The sequence below is a fragment of the Chelonoidis abingdonii genome, chromosome 3, assembly GCF_003597395.2.
Source record: "Chelonoidis abingdonii isolate Lonesome George chromosome 3, CheloAbing_2.0, whole genome shotgun sequence".
Classification (NCBI taxonomy): Eukaryota; Metazoa; Chordata; order Testudines; family Testudinidae; genus Chelonoidis; species Chelonoidis abingdonii.
Window position 1 is genome coordinate 67,474,005 of NC_133771.1, and position 20,105 is coordinate 67,494,109.

The 20,105-nt window shown below is 43.2% G+C and overlaps 1 protein-coding gene across 2 annotated transcripts in view; it reads right to left on the minus strand.

The window, feature by feature from the left end:
* ME1 (malic enzyme 1) overlaps window positions 1-20,105 on the minus strand; it is a 366,579-nt gene that overhangs the window by 193,745 nt on the left and 152,729 nt on the right. For both annotated transcript variants that reach the window (XM_032806059.2, XM_032806060.2), the window contains exon 4: window positions 14,899-14,974. In XM_032806059.2, the coding sequence (XP_032661950.1) occupies window positions 14,899-14,974 (76 nt within the window). The remainder of the gene's footprint in view (window positions 1-14,898; window positions 14,975-20,105) is intronic.

Here is a 20,105-nt window from a genome sequence, read left to right on the forward strand (position 1 = left end):
AGCAAAATTAGAATCTGCAAAGTTACTGTGAGCACAATGTCCAGAGGAAGACAGCTTGGCAAGTACACTGACTCGAGCCATGTCTGGAGGGGCCTGAGATGCAGCTTTGTGGGTCCTACTACATACGTGCACAAGTCCACGTACCGTAGGAGCCTCATACAGTTTCAGGCTGTTGCAATTGAAACTTGAGGTCTGTCATGAGAGACTAAATAGACGGGAATCTTGACTCTGGGAGGAACAGTCTGGCCTGGGTAGTGTGCAACACAACCCCTACAAATATCCTCTGTACAGGGTAAAGGGTAGAGTTGTCTGCATCGATCAGTAGGCCTACGGCCTTGAAAGTTGACTGAATGAGTCATATGCTGCATATAACCTGAGCTTTGGACTAACCCTTGACTAATCAGTCATCCTGGAATATGATCTGTAAATGGGAGGGGAAAGGGGAGAGAAAGCCCCACAGCTTCCAAAAAAGCCACTGGACAAGTGTAGGCCCCCAGTGACCTCCTGGCTAATGACTCAATAGTACTCTTATGACAGGATCCATAGAAAGATGGAAATAACTGGAGGAGGGGTAGCAAGAGCAACTCCAAGGATAGGAAATGTAGGACCCTTTGATTCAGAAGACAATTCTTTTTCTACTGAGCGCAGTTCCAGATGGTGACGGCAACCAGTGCCAAGATGAAGAGGCCTGCAGAGATGAACGCATCATGGGTTGCTTGCACATCAAGAGTGGAAAGCATATGGGTATCACTCGAAGGAGAACTAGAATTTAAATATATAAAAATAAATATCTTAAGTATATTTTATGCTGAGGTATGTATCCCTCTTCTTAGATCATCCATCAGAGTGGTGGGCTGAAAGAAAGCTCACAGATGGAATCTTGGGAAAATTCCAAGATGACAATATCAAAGAGAAATCTTGTTTAATTTCTGACTTAACAGACAATGAACGGTGGTCTAATTTTGTTCATAACTACCTATAGCCTTAACATCTCAAGCTATGAGGTTGTCAGATCTCATAAGTTTAGTAGATTCTGGCCTGTTCAATATTTGGTTGCAAGTCTGAGAAAGACAAAGAAATTCTCAGCTCTGGGTGCTTTGGTTTTAAGAAAAATAGTAAATATCATGAGATCTGTGATAATATGAGAGTTAGCAACTCTGTGTTAAAGAAAAATAGGGCCAGAATCTTTCTGAAGAGTGAATTTCTGTTCACTTGTGTTTATTAAAGATCAATTTGATCAAGAACAATATTTGCCAGCTTGTTAGTCCAAATGTCTTGACTAAATTCCAGTTGAGATAATTTCATGTAGGAATACATGAATACATAAATTCTCCCAGCTCATATCAGCATTTTAAAAAAGAAAGAAAAGGATTTAAAATCTTGTTACTGATACTACTGATAGTAACAGCTTGACAGGAACAATATGGCAATCTAATCATCTACAATTGGCCAAAAATAAAGTTACACTCCAGTCTAAGCCTCAAATTTTTTTGGGCCACACAAACTTAAAAACTACATACTGTAGAAAGTGAAAAAATTGCAAAAATTAGAGAAATTCTGGCTCCCTGGGGTTTTTAATTAACTAAAAGGAAAATAAAGTATTAGTATTATTCATCAGAAATTAATCAATGCACTGTGATTTACTGATGGAGATGCTCTACATCAGCTACTAGCGTTTGCTGATGGAGTACACAGAAGCCTTTCTAAATAGTTTAGGAGGGGAATATAAAATTGCATTCTGGTATATGCCTACAGTAATGTTTCTTGCATCCAAAATTGGAAAATAATATGGTACGTGGGGAATAGATTTTTGTTTTGTAGGGGTGCTTGTGTTGCATCAGAAATGTTTAGTGAGAAAACAAGAGATACTTAATAAGAGATCAGCCTCTCGGAAAATACTGAGCCAGTTCAGGAGCTTCCGAAAGCCGGAGTGAGTGTGATTTCACAGAATGGTACTGTAACCCCAGCCCTGAGGTGTGGCTTAAGCCTTCTCTCTGTTGCTGGATGCTTGGAGTGACTGTTCCTGTCTCCCATCGGGGTGTGGGTCCTGATTTTTGAATCTTTGCAGCTGGTGCCACCACCCAAAGGGGCCCCTCCTACTCTGCCTCTGAACATAAGAGGTACTATACTTTGGAACAGTGATTATCTGACTATTACTGGTTATCAAATAATATATTGGGAGTACTGTCCAATACAGGAGGAATAAAATTATCACAATTCCTAAAGTAACAATACAACAATAGGGTGAACTTTATTAGGTATAGGAAACAAGGATAAGGAAAGAATAGGAGTAGCTAGAATAATAAAATAGCAACACTACCTCAAAGCCTCCACCTCGAAACACTTACAACAGAACCAAACCACCCAGCCCCCACCCACCACCTGCCCAGGCAGACAGTGTATTGATAATCAGTTTTTTACTAGGGAATGTGGCACTGTAATCATTGGCTGGATTAAACCTCACAGGCAAAATAGACAGACACTGGATTTATTACAAGGTCTTCACTCGTAAAAGAACAGTATCATCCTCAGGCTCCCTAGTCTGCAGTCAAATGGCTCTCCGTAGACCTGGAGTTGCTTCTCAGTTTCTGAGGTTGCTGGTCTCTGTAGGGCTGATACTTTTCAGTGACCCACTAACCACTGACAGAGTTAAAGTTTCCCTTTAGGTTGGAATAGAAAGTTTAACAGGGATCTCCTACGCTATGATGCTTCGCTTGCCACTATACTCCAACAGCAGACAAACCCAAAAGTAAAATCAAACCCTTTGTCTCTGAGTTCTGGCTTATAATTGGTTTTAGTAGTATATTCCAGCTTGTTCTATTTCTTCCCTGGGAAATCGAGTCTTGAGCCTCTCTATTGATTGCTGCTGTAGTATAACAGTGAGTCTTCTAGAAGCTTAGAGTAATATGTCAGGAACAATCAAGTCCAGATGGGGTTACATCCTCCCCTGCCTGGGCAAACTTGATGTCTTCATCAAGAACTTCAATAAATATTTAAAATATATAAGTTACAATAACGTACACAAACACACTGTCCTACTAAAGCTTGAGGACAATATAAAGGAGTTTCCACTACTGGACAGTACACTCCTGACACCTATTTATGAATGACACAGAAAGGCATCTCACAAGAGACAGCAGGAGAGTCATAGGTTAACCCACTGCACCCAGGTACTGATTGGTCTTGTGTGGACTACCGAGATCTGAGGGAACTGTCTTTCTTAGCCATAAAGGAGATCGGGGCCCCGCTGTGGACATAGAGGGTTGAATGAACCCATTCTGCAGATATTTCTTGAGACAGCTCTGGAGCACCTGTAGTTCAGATTCAGAGAAGAAGTAAAAGCACCTGAAGGGAACCTTTGCCCCTAGTTGGAGATTGAAGGAGCAGTTGTTGCTGTAATGGGGCAGTAGATTGTTGGCTCTCTTTTTGTCAAACACGTTGGCATAATGTTGATATTTAATAGGAACCCGTGGGGCTATTAGGGAAGTTGTGGAGGTTGCTAGGGTCACCTTTGGACCTCCTCTTCATGTTTCTGGATCTTTGGGGAACCAAGTAAGCCATAAAGGGTTGCTGAAACTGGATGGGCTGTTGAGAAACAGGACTGTTGGCAACACAGGGAGTCAAAGTTTACTATGCCTGACTACCAGCAGATTCATGGTCATAGTGACAAGCCAGGGGATGCCAAGGACAAATGGTGAATACAGTGCATGAAGTAGCCCCAACTGAAGAATTTCTCAGTGACCTCAAAGTATAGTTACCTCTAAGGATGCTGTCTGGGGGATGACCAGTCCAGTGAAGAGAGTGATCCAGCTATGAACTCCACTAACTCAGGGTACAGCTAGGACTCAGATATTGTGTGCTCAGAAAAACTCCAATCCATGAAACTGTCTGAGGCACCTGAGTCCACAAGCACTTCTAGATTGGTGTCAGGCATCACAGAGTGCCGTAGCTGGAGCAGGAGAGGGAGAGATACATTGGATTCTGATTGGCCGTCACCAAGGTACTGATGGACAATGGTTGGCGCGGACTGCTGGGGAAAGGCACAAACCCAACCCGGATTCCCCTATCAGGGCTGGGGCATGGCATACAGATCAAATCTTGACAGGGCAGCTTGATACAATGTGCTCTGGTTCCCATCAATATAAGCATAGGTCCGATGCCCAGCATCGATTCTTCTCCACATCAGAAAGGTGGAGCTGAACTTGGTCAACTTGCAGAGGTTCAGATGATAGAGAAGGGACTGGTGATGCAGGGGCCAGAGTCAGCAGAGCTGACGGAAGCCAGTAGAAAGCTCTTTTTACATGGCATCATTCAGCCAGGAAGTGGTCAATTTTGACACATAAATTGACTAAGGCATCCAGGCCAGAGAGGGATCTTACCCATGCCAGTTTATCTTTAATATTATTGTTTAACCCAAGTCAGAAATTATAAAGCTGAGCAGCCTTGTTCCACTTGGTATCTACTATCAAACATCAGAACTCCGCTGCATATTTAGCAACTGGACAGCATCCTTGCCACAACACCTAAAGCATGGCTTCAGCCATATGCTTACGACTTGGGTCATTGAAGTTTACTGCCATTGCCTAAACTTAGTCCTCAAATAGTCCCAGAAGTGGGCTTGATTTCTCCAGGACAGGACACACCCAAACCACAGCCTCCCCAGTAAGCAGGCTGATAACCATTCCTACTCATACTTGGTCGGAGGAGTATGACTGTAGGCATGGTAGAAATAGGAGATGATGACGACAGATTTAGGAACCCACAAAATTCGTTGCAACTCCCATTGAACTTGTTAAGTAGGGGGAACTTGGGTTCAAGGATAGCAGGCGTCAGACCTGAAAGTGGTGCGGCTTGAACGTGCAGGATTGCATTCTGTGCCTACAGGATGGTAACCTGGACCCGCAAGGCCTGTAAGACTTCTACTGTCTCCATCAGAGAGAGATTGGTCTTTGTAGGATCCATGCTCACCACATCAGCTTTAATTCTCTAATTGGTGTTGTCTTTTCGGGGGAGCTGTTCAAACTGTCAATGACTGGGATGTGGGCTGTTATGCCTAGCAGTTGCAGCAGGAGTCAGGCCCAGTGATTAGAGCAGAAGTCGGTAGCCAGGAATTGGAGCCCAGTGTCAGAGCTGGGGTCAGGGGCGAGGTGAAGTATAAGCTGAAATCACTCCTCAGCCTCTTCAGTTGCTGATCTCTGTTGGGCTGGCACTTTTCAGTGACCCACACACCACCAGAGTTAAAAGTTTCCCTTTTGGTAAGAATGGGAAGTTTAATGGGGACCTCTCAGGCAGTCATGCTTCTCTCACCACTCTACTCAAACAGCAGCCAAACCCAAAAGTATAACTCAAACCCTTTGTCTCTGAGATCTGGCTTATGGTTGGTTCTGGTAGTAGTTTCCAGACTGTTCTATTTCTGCCCTGGACTTTTCACAATCTGGGAAACCGAGTCCTGAACCTCTGTAGCCATTTCTGAGAATCCCCTGAGGCTTAGACCTGGTCTACACTACGTGTTTATACCAATTTTAGCAGCGGTAAACCGATTTAACCCTGCACCCATCCACACAACAAAGCCTTTTATATTAATATAAAGGGCTCTTAAAACTGATTCTGTACGCCTCCCAACAGAGGAGTAGTGCTGAAATCGGTTTGCCATTCGGAATTAGGGTTAGCGTTGGCCGCAATTCAACAGGTTTGCCCCGGCCGGTCAGAAGGGGTGGGTTATCAAAGAACCAACATCCGAAGTCAAAATATACCAAGCCTACAGGATCTCCACTGTGACCGCTCTGGAAGCGATCTGAACCGGAGCACTGCAGGTAGACAGGAAAAAAGCCCCGCAACTTTTTCGGACTTTCATTTCCTGTTTGCCCAGCGAGGAGCCCGGGGGGGGCGAATCGCACGGTGGCCATGCAGATCCCAAAACCAAAAGAGCTCCAGCATGGATCGATGGGAACGATCTGGATCTGACGCTGTATGAGGAGACAAATCTGTTTTATCAGAGCTCCTGTTCCAGAAGACGAAAGCCAAAGCATTGAAAAAAATCTCCGAGCTATGAAAGAACAGAGGGCCACAAGCTAGGGACAACATTTGCTGTGTGACAAGCGTAATGGAAAGCCAAAGAATCAAATGGACATTCATGGAGGGATGGGGCGAGACTGAAGGACTCCAGCGATCCCACCCGTTCCTGCCCGTCTCGAAAAGCATTTGCATTCTTGGTGAACTCCCAATGCCTGAGAAGGGCAAAACACATTGTCGCCAGTGTCAGGGAATATGCTGTCAATGTACCCCCTTTCCCCCTCAAAGAAACAGGGAAAAAAAATCCATTCTCATCTCTTTTCAATGTCACCTTAGGTCTTACGGTGCTGCGTAGACGGGGTGCTGCAAGCACTAACAGCAGCATCCTCTCCCCCCCAGGTGGTAGACGGTATGGTAACAATATGACTGATATCATCACTCGGATCCATTCACCCGTGAGGCTCCGGCTGGCCTCAGTGGAAGGGTTTTCGGACCGGGGCGCCTGCAAAAAATCGAATGACTGCTCTCACACTCGCTATGGTCCCAGCACTTGAACGCTCCTTAGATAGTCGTCCGGCTGAGGTGGGCATTTACTGGTACAGACTCCGGCAGATGGCTGCTCTAGGACAACGATATAGATTCTGGCTGCGTCTCTGGGGGTATGCAGAATGAGCGAATGCCACTCAAGTCACATATGTTCACTGCCATGTCTCCATGACGCGCCCATCATAGCGATTGCGGGCTCCCCCCCTCCACCTATTCTCACTGTCTAACGCAGCAAAATGGCCTCTTCCCAATGCGCGTACTTCCTCTACAGACTAATTCCCCCTCATCAGTGTTATTAGAAGCCGCTCTTGTGCATTACACCCAATCTCCACGCCCATCACTCCTATTTAATGTGTCCAAGTACAATCGCGAGACACTTGTGCCTGTGCCACATGAAAGACCTTACTACTTTTGCGGTGCTATTTAACTCTCCTTCTCACATCCAGTGCCCTGCTTACGTGCCACAGTTGAGGCTTTCCCTGCACAGCGCTTGTGTCTCCCTTGGTCTACCGACTTCTGATTGTCATTGAAAAAATTTGCATAACGTAGACTCTGGAGGAGATAGTCGAGGACGGCACGAGAAGAGACTGTAGCAACTAGGTACGTCCATCTGTTGCATCATAGAGGGGAGTTGGAGCGTAGCACAGTCCCCCTCGTATGTGTCCATAAAGATGCGCATAACTGGCTCTCGTGAACATAGGGTCAACGAGCTACTGACGGAGCGAGTTAAGAGTCTACCTCCATGCTACCAGCGTCTGCGAGTCTGAGCCAGGCCCTTCTACTGGCTCCATGCCATAATCCCAGCGCGAATCCTGCTGGGCATTGCACCTCTAATATTCTCTCAGGTGGATGAAGAAATGGCAGACTGGAGTCTGTGTGCTGCCCTGCCCTCAGCGGCCCAGACCAGCTGACTCCCGATTGCGCCAGGAAACCACTAGGCCAGTGGGAGCTGAGCGAGGGCAGTGCCTGCAGGCTATGGGCAGCGCAGAAAGCCATGTGGTTGAGCCTTCCACTTCGGAGCAGAGGGAGAAAGATACCAGCAGATTCCTTGGGAGCTGCCTGAGGTAGCCACTGCCCCTCACTTCCTCCTGCCACCCCAAACCCTGGCCCCACCCAGAGCCCCCCACCCCCCTGCCAAGCCAGGATCCCATCTCGCTGCACCCTGAACCCTCCTTTATGGCCCCACCCTTCGAGCCCGCATCCCCTAACCAAGATCCCATACCTCTGCCCTCAGCCCGGAACCCTCTTTCCTGAACATCAAATCCCTCATCTCTGGCTCCGTTCCAGCCTGTAGCTGAGCCCGCACCATCCCATGCCCAAACCCCTGCCTCAGCCAGAGCCCTCTGCCCCAGCCTGGAGCTCGCTTCCTGCACCCCAGACCCCTCATCTCTTCTCAGTCCCACCCCGGAGCCCTTCATGCTACCTGCCCGCCAACCCCTGCTCCAGCCTCGGTGAAATGAGCGCATCAGCAAGGGTGGGAAACAAGTGGATGGATGGGTAGGGCATGCCTCAGGAAAGGGACGAGCAAGGGTGTTCGGCTTTTCTGCGAATAGAAAATTGGCAACCCTGCTTGGCTCTGCTGGTTGGGTACCATTGGGCTGAGGCCACAGAATTCCTAGTCCAACTTGTTGTTTGTTTAGGGCTGGATCTTCAGGTTGTCATAGTCAATGATGTTTTGATTGTCTCCTATTTGTGGGGTAAGCTGCCAAATTGCCTCCCAACCTGAATGGACATTTAGATGAATGAGGAGTGTGGTTTGCACGTTATCGGTAATGGGTAATTCCTAATGCTCTGCAATTATTTAGCAGCCTTTCATTTAAGATTTCAAAGCAGTCCATCCCGCCCAAAGCTCTGTGACACCGGGAGGGAATTTGTGCCTCCTTTTCCTGCCCATTTGTGAACTTGGGGGAAAAAAGAATGCTACAAAGTGACCTTTTTTCTGAGCTCAGAGTAAGACAGAGCCAGAAAATAAAAACCCTGGAGTCCTAACTCTGGGCTGTCTGCCTCTAACCACTGGAGCTAACTTCCTCCGAGCTGTTCTAAACACTCATTCGTCATTTGTTATCGAGGTGCAATTTATGTGGCTCCAGTCTGTCCCTTTCTCTCTCCTTGCAAATAGGTCATCTTGCTGTGTAGAGCCTTTCAATGAGAACAGAGGCTTCTCTCTCTTCTAAAGCCTCATAACACCTTTGTGCTACTTGCTTTGAAGTGTAACCAGAGATTTGCGGCTCAGGTTTACATACCTGCTTCTTGATGTTGGTAACTCATTAGCCCTCTTGCAAATCCGATTCAACTATTTGAACTAAACCAGGTCCCCCAGAGTGCACTAGATCTTTCAAACGGGAAAACCTCTTGCTGGCAGAGCTCAGGGTGTATCTGGGCCTGCGTCTGCATAAAGAGGAACTTGAGGCTGGAAGTAACCAATCTGTAATGACAATTAAATCAAGTTCCGTTGGACAGCATTAATCAAGGGTTTTCTATCAATAATCCCAGTGCTGCTGTTTGCTGCAGTTTAAAAGGAACTATGTTAATACTTAGCATGTGTGTAGCTCTACACATCTTTCAAAGCAGTTACAAATAGCTAATCCCCCCAATGGCCTCTGTGATGGAGAGCGAGAGGGTCAGTAAGGTGCAAAAGACTGTGTGACGTTTGCAAGGCCCTTGCGCCAAAGTGGTAATCAAGCTGGGAGTTCACTGCAGGGATTTTTGGCTCCTACCACCCATGCGCTTGTGCTTGGGCCATAGACACTCTTCCTGGGGTAGGGCTTTACTGTACCCTACAGTAAGAATCAGTGAGCGACAGGCGACTCAGGCCTGCAGTGTACCAATGAGGAAAAAGGAGATGGAGTCTCTGCGGGAGGGTTGGGAGGAAGCCCTCTGCGCGAGATGGTTCATAGAAGTCTTCTGAATATATGAAGTGAGGAGGGGTTGGTTTGAAAACCCCTCCCTGCCCTCAGAATGAGCCCCCTCTTGATGCTCAAGGCTGGATGTAAAGCAAAAGCTTGAATGTTTTTAGGGAGACCTAAGACTCTATCTAGCCTGCTAGTCAATGAGGAGCCAAAGTTCATCATAGAAGGTTGGACTGGACTAAGCAGGAACCAAGTATAAACTAGCCAATCCTGACAGGCACTTGTCTAACCTGTTTCTTTAAAACAGGGTGCCTGTGTTGTCCTTCAAATTCCAGACACAACCCAATCTTTCCTGCTGTGCTCTACTATTTAATGCTTTAATAAAACGTATATACCAATCCATACGTTAATAGAAAACACTTTCAAAATAGAAGCCTGTAATGCCCTTAGCAATGTGAAACTGATCCAGAGCTTTTGAATGGGATGCAATGCAGTATTCTTTCCTCCTGGTGGTGGTTAAACTTGCACCCGGTGGGAAGGTATATTTTTAAACAGGCAATATCACTGGAGAAGAAAAACCCAAAGGAATGGAAGACCCTGGATCAGTGACAATTATAGGGTTCCCCTCCTCCCTGCTTCAAAAAAGGCGGTGTGGACATTTTTTTTAAAACATCTTGTCTGTTGTGTGGAACTCTATTGTATCTAAGCGTGCCACTAGTTAGTGTTCGTTTCTTTTGTCATATACTTAAGACTAGGGGCGTGAACTGGGTGGCAAAAGGATGTGCTGAAGAGCAGCGGACAATGGGAAAGGAGCAGGCCTGCTCGGGGGCAGCATTGGAGGAAGGAGTGGAGTGGGCAGGCCTGGGGGGGGGGGGGGGGGGGGGGGGGGGGGGGTGGGGGGGGGAGGTGGGGGGGGCGGGGGGGGGGGGGGGGGGGGGCGCGGGCAAGCTTGGGAGAGGGGAGCGCCCACCCGGCAGATTAGAACTTGGGCCTGTGCCGAGCACCCCTCCCTATCCCACCGCCGGGTCAAGCCAGGCCTGGCTCCCCAAGGCGGCAGGCCTACCTTTTTTTGAGGATCTCCTCTGGCTGCCCCCAGGCTGGGCCTGCTCACCCTCCTCCCAGTGCAGATTAGGCCAATGGGCCAACGGGGCTGTGCCCAGGGGCCCTGGCAATTTGGGCGGTGTGGGGGGAGAGCTGAAAAAGTAGGGACCTTTGCTACCCCACATTGCTCCACTTTCATTGCTGCCTGGTGCTTCCAGCTGGGGAGCAGGGTTGGGGCGCAGGGGCTTGTGGCAAGTGCCGGAGCCAGGCCGATGGGAAAGGCGCCTGAGTGGGGGAGGGCTGGCTAGAAAGGGAAAAGTTAATAAAGTAATCATCATACACTCTTGCTGGTGTGACAGCCATTGATGAGAACAGTCTAAGTTGGCCACCACTCTGTTGCACTTCGCAAGTTATCCTCACATTTGAACCAACAGTAGTGATGATAATTGATTAAGCAGTACAGTATTAACCGAATTAACAAGGAGATTTCCATCTCATCAGCTGAGGATTATTAACAGGGCAGCAGAAGCAGGATAGGGAGAGAGCCCAAAAGGATAAGGCTAGAAGGAAGAGGCAAGATTGAGCGCAAAATCTCAAATGAGCTGCACTCTCACTCCTGCCTTCTGTCACTGGTATTAGATACAGGCTTGGGAAAAATCTTATGCAGGAGGACACATAAGCACTTGGAAGAGCAAATGTGTAATTAAAGCACATGGTTGTTGAACCAGTGGAAGGAGTGTGTGAGGACTATTGCATAAGGAAATCAGTGAGTGAAGAACTCGTGCTTGGGGGGAAAACGGGGTTATGTAGTCGTGGTCCATCCATTGGCCAGAGGAAAAGGGTGGCCTGCAATCTATACAAAACCAATTGTGAGCTAAACTCAACCATTCTCTGGCACTCTTTTCACTGTAATTACCCGGTTTTATTCATAGATTCTTCTGGATCTGGAGTGTTTCTCTCACCATATTGCAATTGATTTCTCTGTGCTCAGGCACTGAACCATCTGTGAATTAGCTGATACCAACCTGTTCTGCTTATCTTCCGCAGGTACGACCAAGCACGGGCGCATGCAGAGTGGTTGAAGGACAGGAATTTGCAGCACTGAAGCATTTGCAGCTTGCATTGTAGCTCGCTGGACCAGGAACGTTGGCTGAAGGAGGATGACAGCCTAACTGCTTTAGCTAGATGGCCACTAGAATGCAGGCTCCTTCTGCACCCACGTACCATGCCAGCAGACCAGAACACTTTGGACAACTCCATGGCTGAGTGACCCACACAACTTGGAACTTAGCAGCAGCTGGGCAGGGAAAATCGACCCCCCTGCAGTCCTCCACTGCGTCTTAGGAATCCCACCCAATGCATTAGCTGTCCACCCCTGTGATGGAGCTCTCTTCCCCCAGCGGCCTTCGACATCCAACAGCAGCACCAGGTGCATGCCAAGATGCACAAGAAAGGCGAGGAAAAAGGCGTGCGCAGCAGCTTCCCATTGGCCTGGAGCAGTGAACCCCAGCCAGTGGGAGCTGCGATCGGCCGACCTGCGGAGCGGGAGCGTAAACCAACCGGAACCCAGCCCCCAGGGCTTCCTAGACAAGTGGCGATCCAAGTTTGGGAAACATTGTTCTTAATGGAAGCTGGCGCGCCTGGCAGTGATCTTTAATATTTTAATTGTCATATATTATATTTTGTAATGCCTCCATTATCACAAAAATTGGGGGGGGGGAAGGCATTATTTAATACAAGAAGTTTGATTGCCATCACTGATCGAACATGCTGACAAGGTATTTTGAAGAATAAAAAATAAACGCTCATGGTAAGGCACACATGGGAAGTTGTATCCAAATGTATCTCTCAATACATCAGTTGGACAACAATCCATGATGGTGAATGCCCAGCCCGCGGAGGAGACTGCGGGAACTATGGGATAGCTATGGGATAGCTACCCACAGTGCAATGCTCTGGAAATCGATGCTAGCCTCGGTACATGGACGCACACTTCCGAATTAATGTGCTTAGTGTGGCCACATGCTCTCGACTTTATACGATCTGTTTTAAAAAACCAGTTTCTGTAAAATCGGAATAATCCCATAGTGTAGACATACCCTTAGAGTAATATGTCAGGAACAACAAACTCCAGAGAGGGTTAGAGTTCAGAAAAGACTGAGGGTGGATAAGGGAGTCTGGTCTGTTTGTAGTGTTGTTAGGGCAACTAGGGGAGCAGGAGGTGTTGAGAGGCTGGTATTCCTGCTGAGGCAGTTAAAGTTGTGGTATGTTGTCTGATCTAGTGGTTATTTCTGCACCCAGAGAGAGAGAGAATTAGATTATATGTACTATTAGATGCCTTTATTTTCAATTTTCTCCCTTCTGTGTTTTTGTGATAGGTAGGTTATGCATACATCAACCTTATCTCATAAACAACGGTGTGCTTGTGCACTAATTTAAAAAAGATGTATGTGATAACTCAGTAAATGCTTAGCAAATGTTGACTTAACGGTTTCTACTGTAACATTTTAATGGCAAGCAACACTATAATGTATCTGTCCTTGCTAAATCCATTCAACCTCTCCACATTCACATACTGTATGTGTTTCTACATATAATACACGTGCAGATGACAGATATTTAGAACAAGCTAATAATTAAAAATTGTGTCAACACACAGATGCTGAAAATTGGAAAAAACCTAAAACATTTGTCTGCATTTCACAAAATCAGTGCAAGACTAAAGCTGCATATTATGGTAAAATCTCCACTGAATGTTGCTGTTATAAAACTACTTAAAACAAACTTTAAAGATCACATATGGAAAAATCTGTGCAAAGTAATTCCAGTGCATTCCAAGTCAGTACATTGAGATTGTTTCCTGTAAAACTCTCATTCACAAGGAAAGGTAGACTAAGCCAGTAGAAATGAATGTATTACCCTCAAAAGGATAACTTGAACATCTGTGAATCTCAATTTTTCTTTATTACACTGTAACCAAATCTGATCTTGTAAATTTAAATAAAGGACACAGATTAATGTTCACTGTATATTGCACAAACACACTGTTTACCTGAATATTCGGACCACTCAAATGTTTCCTTATTAAGCTATTTCAGTGTGTTTTTTAAAAAACAGCTGTTAAAGTTGTTCTAGGAGGCTTTAAATGGTATAAAAGCACCTATAAGTATTTGTTCACAGCATATGAACAGTCATTAACCTCAGCTGCACATTTTTAAGGGCTCACACAAAAACAAAAAAAATGGGAAAAAAGGAGACACTCCAAAATAAAATACTAAGTGAAAAAAAAATTCTCTGCACAAAAACCTGGGCATTCCTATTTAACCAACAATAATTATTATTTTAAAAATGAGACGAAGCCTGAAAGCAACCTCAGGATATAAAATAATGCAATAAAATGAACACCATCATCTCCCACCATCTATTGCTTACAGAGGTACTTTGATCTGGAGATCTCAATGTGCCTTACAAAGATGGGCAAGCACTATTATCGCTAATTCACAGATGAGATAAGAGGGAAAAGAGGGAGAGAGAAAGCACAATAGAAAAGGAGACAATCCCAGTTTATAATGAAAATTTGGATCAAATTGTATTTTCCAAAAGCCATCCACCATTGCTATTGATGCATTTGTCACTCACTTATACTAAAGTACATTCAGCTTTTAGGATCAGAATAAATAATGATTTATTTGATTTTTTGAAGGAATGAATAATTTTCACATCTTATTCTATGACAAGCAGCTGTAGGTGGAGAACAGAAACAGCCTGTGATAGAACTCTTTAGAATAAATTATAACTGAAATTGATTTGACTGTAAAATGCTTAGCAGAACTTTCTTTATCCTGAAATAGAGAGGTTTCAGTACTTAAAAGATGTCATATTTGCAGGACCAGCTCCAGGGGTTTTGTCACCCCAAGCAGCCAAAAATAAGCTAAAAAAAAAATGCGATCGCAATCTGCAGCAATTCAGTCGGAGGTCCTTCGCTCCGAGCAGGAGCGAGGGACCCTCCGCTGAATTGCTGCCGAATACCTGGACGTGCCGCCCCTTTCTGAAGTGTCCGCCCCAAGCACCTGCATATTTGGGAGTTAACTGATCCATATGTAGAGATCATTCAGATGCAAATAATTAAATCAATCCTTATATTAAAAAACAAATGAAACCTTTAAATCACACGAGACTGAATACAATTGGCACGTTATCAAGAAGTTCAAATTCTAAACAGCAAATGAAGCCCTAACACAACAGTTTAAAAGCCTCAAGATTCTGAAGCTGCAACTGGAAAGTGCCTTTGATACAACCATTATTTAAGAAACCACTAGCAACTAATTAATATCACCATACCACCTAATTTAATTTGAATTAAAAGCAGTAACTAGTCAAAACATTTTAGGCAAAGTTACCCACATACAGATCAAAAGCAATTCTGCCATGCAAATAACATTGAACTTACCCTGATGGTATCTTCAGGCCATGATTTAAGCATTGTAGCAATGTGCCCCCGGTCATGGATGGTGATAAAAAGACCTCTGCAAGCAAATAAATAAATACTTTGCATTTCTACATTATATGAACAAGTGTTTACAAATTTTAATATTTAAATGTCTCTTTAATTTACTCTGTATCAAAATGTGTGTTAAAATATCTGTAAAATCGTAAAAACTATCACAGGACAAAATGGAACTCTCAATAACCACCTGTTCAGAGATGTAAGTCTGTGAGAAACACTTCTATAGGCTAAATCAAAAAAAAAGTGTTTAATTTATTATGAAACACAGTTTTTTTAAAATTGATTCAGCACTCGAAAAGGTAAAGGCTTGCCAGATTTGGTCACTCAGGTGTAAACTCTGATTGATTTAATTAAAAATACAGAATTTGGCCACATGGTTAAAACAGATAAACCAATATTAAGAATAAGACTAAATTTAAAACATATTTTAAATTGTTTATGAATTTCATAGGATATTTGATTCAAACTACAAAATAAGATTAATTCATGTATATATGATATAGACACTTTTCATGCTGATCTAAAAAATATATTTGGCAGACTGAAAAAGAATAAGCCAATTCCTATGAACTAAAGTATAAAGTGTCCATGCAATACTGTAGGTTAAATACAAATTATAAGAATGCAGGAGCAATTGCATACATTATTTCAAAAAATAGTCCACCAACCTGTAGGGTTAGACATCCCCTTTGACCTGTGTGCAACAAGGGCCTGATACTACAAGATTTGGATATACAGAACTTGCTTTAGGCCCCCCAAAAGAGGAAATATCCTGTAGTTTTGAATGTACTCATAATTTTACTTTAGCAGAATGCTTGGAAATTGTTATTTAGCACTGCTAATAGAGTGGAATTTATACCAATGAGCTACAAGTGTTATTTTAATTCTCGTATTCACTGAAATTTTTTTTTAATCATCCTACAGCCCTTTTGCAAAATCACCTCAGCTGCAATGGGTGTTATATGCACATAAGAAATGCAATATCTCATACACCATGTGAGATAGTGGGTGAAATTCTAGCTGTAATGAAGACAGCCACAGAAGTCTCATTGACTCACTTTTAAAAACCATGGAGAAAATGACAAAAATGAAGATTTCAGTACAAGTTACACAGGATTACATATATTTCAATACAAGTTACCCAGGAGTAAGGTAAGATTTTGGATCTTATTATAAAATTTGTCTTTATTACAGAGACAAGAAAAACTATATAAACATTTACTGCACATTGTCTCACAGTTCCACTGCCACTTCCAGGCAAGTGGACCCATGGCCATAAGGAATCAATGGAGCCTCACAGATTTCATTGGAGTTCTCATGGGTGCAAAGGGATCCACCTTCATGGATGTGGTCTGAGGAAGAGCTCTGTAGAAGTTCAAAAGCTTGTCTCTGTCACCAACAGAAATTGGTCCAATAAAAGATATTACCCACCTTGTCCCTTTAAGATATTTCAGATAATTACCTATTAAATACTATCAGGTAAACCTTTAAACCTTTAAGATCAAGTTCCTCCCACACAATAATAGTCCAAAATATACTATGAAACTTGTTCCATTGATCCACCCATATGAAAAGCACCTACGGTGCATTACATTGACTACGAAATGGGGAGTAAGTATTTCAGATGGTCAATATGTTTCACTGTGCTTTGGGTGACTAGTAAGTGACTTTTCCACTCTGCTGAAAAATATAGACAACATATTATAAGATCACAACTCAGTCCCTTCTTGGTGTTTGGATTTGTTTACAAAGAAACTCATAACAATATAACAAATTCCATCCCTTGCCTTTGCTGCTCAGAGAGTTCCTCCAAGATGACTGTCCAGCTTAGACTTCCTCTGGTCTAAGAGATAATCCCTTATCCAGAGTCAAGTTAACAAGCCCCACTGCCTCAGTAATATCTATCAATGGTTCCATGCAACTTAATATTTGATGAGTCAACAGAAAAATCCTGTCACCCCAGTAAAAATACATAATATAGGTGTCTTATATTCCTGCTTTACTTCAATTTTTACAAGGTTTTAGAACATCTGTCAATATCTGACATACACAATACATGCTACTCTAGTTACAATTAATCTATCTTTTTCTTCAAAATTTCTGCAAACACTACTTTTACCACAGATCTCCACTGTTAGCTAAAAGCATCAAACAGAAGTTCACATATTCTTATATCACACATTATCACAGTATGTTCAACATACTGTATATATTCGATTGACCTAACAATATTGCGTATGTCCAAAAATTTCTATCCAAAGGAAAGATACAACACATTCTGATTTCTTATTACAGGTAAAACAGGCACAATTGGGTGCATTTATAAAAACAAAAAAATAAATAACAAATACAAAAATCAACCAAGGAGACACAATGTAAAACATGACAATAAAATATGGGATAGAGAAGAAATCTGCAGCTTGTAAGTTAGCACTGCAGTGTGTTAACCCATAAGGTTTGGGTTTGTTTGTCTGTTTGTTTTGTGATGCACAGCATAGGCATTGTTATTTTGTAAAACTTGTAAATTACTGTGTCCATTCTATAAATCCCCTATGGCCAAATAGTATTGCTTAAGTGTTATAAGCATCATGGAGTTTAAAATTACTCGAGTACAAGCACACCAAATAAAACAATTAAAAGTGTAAGAAAAGAGCTGTATAGAGATCCTTCTTTTAGGCTTAAACTGACCAAGTATGTTTGTGTTAAATGAAGTAAAAAGCTGTATGCATTTTCTAAAGAGCATGAGTCCATCCCAGAGTGGTGAAGTGACCTTTCTAAATCTGTGGAGCAAGGTCTCATTGGAATGGATTCCTTGACAGGGGGAAATAAAAGCAGTATGGCTGCTTAAGAGATGACTTTGTTAAAACATTTGTAAGGAACTTTGCAGAAGTATGCTGGGTTCATTTTAGAAATCTGTTCAAGTGGGACAGCATCCAAACAACAATGACAAACAGGGATCAAAATGTAAACATAAGAGTCATGCCCCAACATTTTTTCTCCCCTTTTTTCCTTCTTGCTTCTTTCTACTTGTTTCTGAATGCAGTATTTATCTGACTATCCAGATACCCATGATATTAGACAGACAATTTTCTCGTCTTTTTCATTTCTTGTCTCTGTAGCTCTATATTCAGTCTGCTCTCTCCTTTTCTTCTCCTAGTGTCAGTGATTTTCTCATCTTCCTTTTTTCTCTGACTTTCCAGAATCCTCTTCCCAAATCACCCTTCTCTAACACCTTCTTCTACAAGTAGCTAGTTTTAAAGTCTAATGCTGATTTCAAACCAGTTTTACATTAATTTAACTATAACTAGGGTGATCAGATGTCCCGATTTTTGGGTCTTTTTCTTATATAGGTTCCTATTACCTCCCACCCCTAGTCCCGATTTTTCACATTTGCTGTCTGGTCACCCTAACTATAACACTATATAAGCTATAGGGGATATTCAGAGCATACTGCTAGGGTTGAAACGTTTTTGAAAATTCCCTTGTGTCTGTCAAGGGACAACAGTCTCTTAACTATGCAGTTCAGCAGAGACCTTACCATCCTCAATGAGACACATTCAGTCAGAAAAACACATACATTGTAACCCTGCTCAAAGTTCCCAGAAATGTGGGCTAGTTTGAAAAAAAGTGAGAGGTTTTCATCCTGCAGCCAGTTGATACCATCTAGGGTGACCAGATGTCCCAATTTTATAGGGACAGTCCCGATATTTGGGGCTTTTTTTTTTTTTTATATAGGCTCCTATTACCCCCCACCCCCGTCCCGATTTTTCACATTTGCTGTCTGGTCACCCTAATACAATCTGAGAAAGGAATATTAGAAATTTTTCCACTATGTAGCTGTAACACCAGATAAGTGGGACCCAGCAACATTAAGGTCTGAGAGTTTGCTTCATATGCTGCCAGCATGAAACCCATTCATTATATAAGGTACCTTTTTAGACAGAGACCAGAATCTCTGAAAATACTGTTTAAAAGGAGAAACAAAAAAATCTTGGACATCTTTGGACTATTTAACCACTTTTTTCTGTCATTTGAACATAGATGTTGACTCATCAGACAAGGTATTCAGACAGCACTTGCATCCCTACATTAACAACCCATACCATAATACAGTTACATTTAAACAAAATACCGTGGCAAGATCCTTGGCCACATTAGGGCTGCTTTGGTCACTCTAGTTACTTAGGAAGGACACATGGTTGGTGCCTGGGCAGCTCCATATGTACTTTGCTCCCATTCAGATTTGTACTGTTCACAACTGCATAACCTGCCTGTGACTACTACAGCAATTGTTTAAATGGAAATATAATTAGGCAACTATGTATTTTAGCCTTCTTAATTAAATGCCATAGCTAGAAACAAAGAGAAAGGTCAGCACCATATGGTTAGCCAGTGCTTTGCTGACCTTACTGCCCTGTGGGAGAAAAGTGCACACATTCCCATTCCACTTTCTCCTTCCCCGCAAGAGCTCAATGAGCCTCATAGAGTGGGTCAGAATCAATGGAGTATTGATTGGGGGTTGGAAGCTCATTTGTACAATAAGCTCTTCTCCCTAATTAGTTCTGCATTACTCACCTGTGGAGCAAATGCAAATCTCCATAACAACTCTTTGCTCACTGGGTATGATTGTCTTGAGAATCAAGCAGCAAAGTGAAGAGTCACAGCACATATGTTATTCTATTGTACCCCCTTAACAAAAGGTAACAGGGGTTCAAGATGACCGTCAGAAAGTGAATGCACACACAAATATGTTAAAAGAAAATTATTAAGGTTTCAAAGCCAAGCACTGAAAAGTTAGGACATATCAGAATTAAGGTTGCCTGTGAAACCTTAATTCACTCCCCTTGTTCTTATGGATTATGATACAATCTTTAATTATAAGATCAAATAATTTTTCCCACAGGACCCCTGCCTCATTGGACAATGCTCATTTAATAAACAACTATTTGATATTTTATTTTTTCCTCATTAAATATAAAATATAAATAAATATATGGAGATATACCTATCTTGTTGAACTGGAAGGGACTGCAAAAGGTCGTTGAATCCAGCTCCCTGCCTTCACTAGCAGGACCAAGTACTGATTTTGCCCCAGATCCCTAAGTGGCCTCCTCAAGGATTGAACTTGCAACCCTGGGTCTAACAGGCCA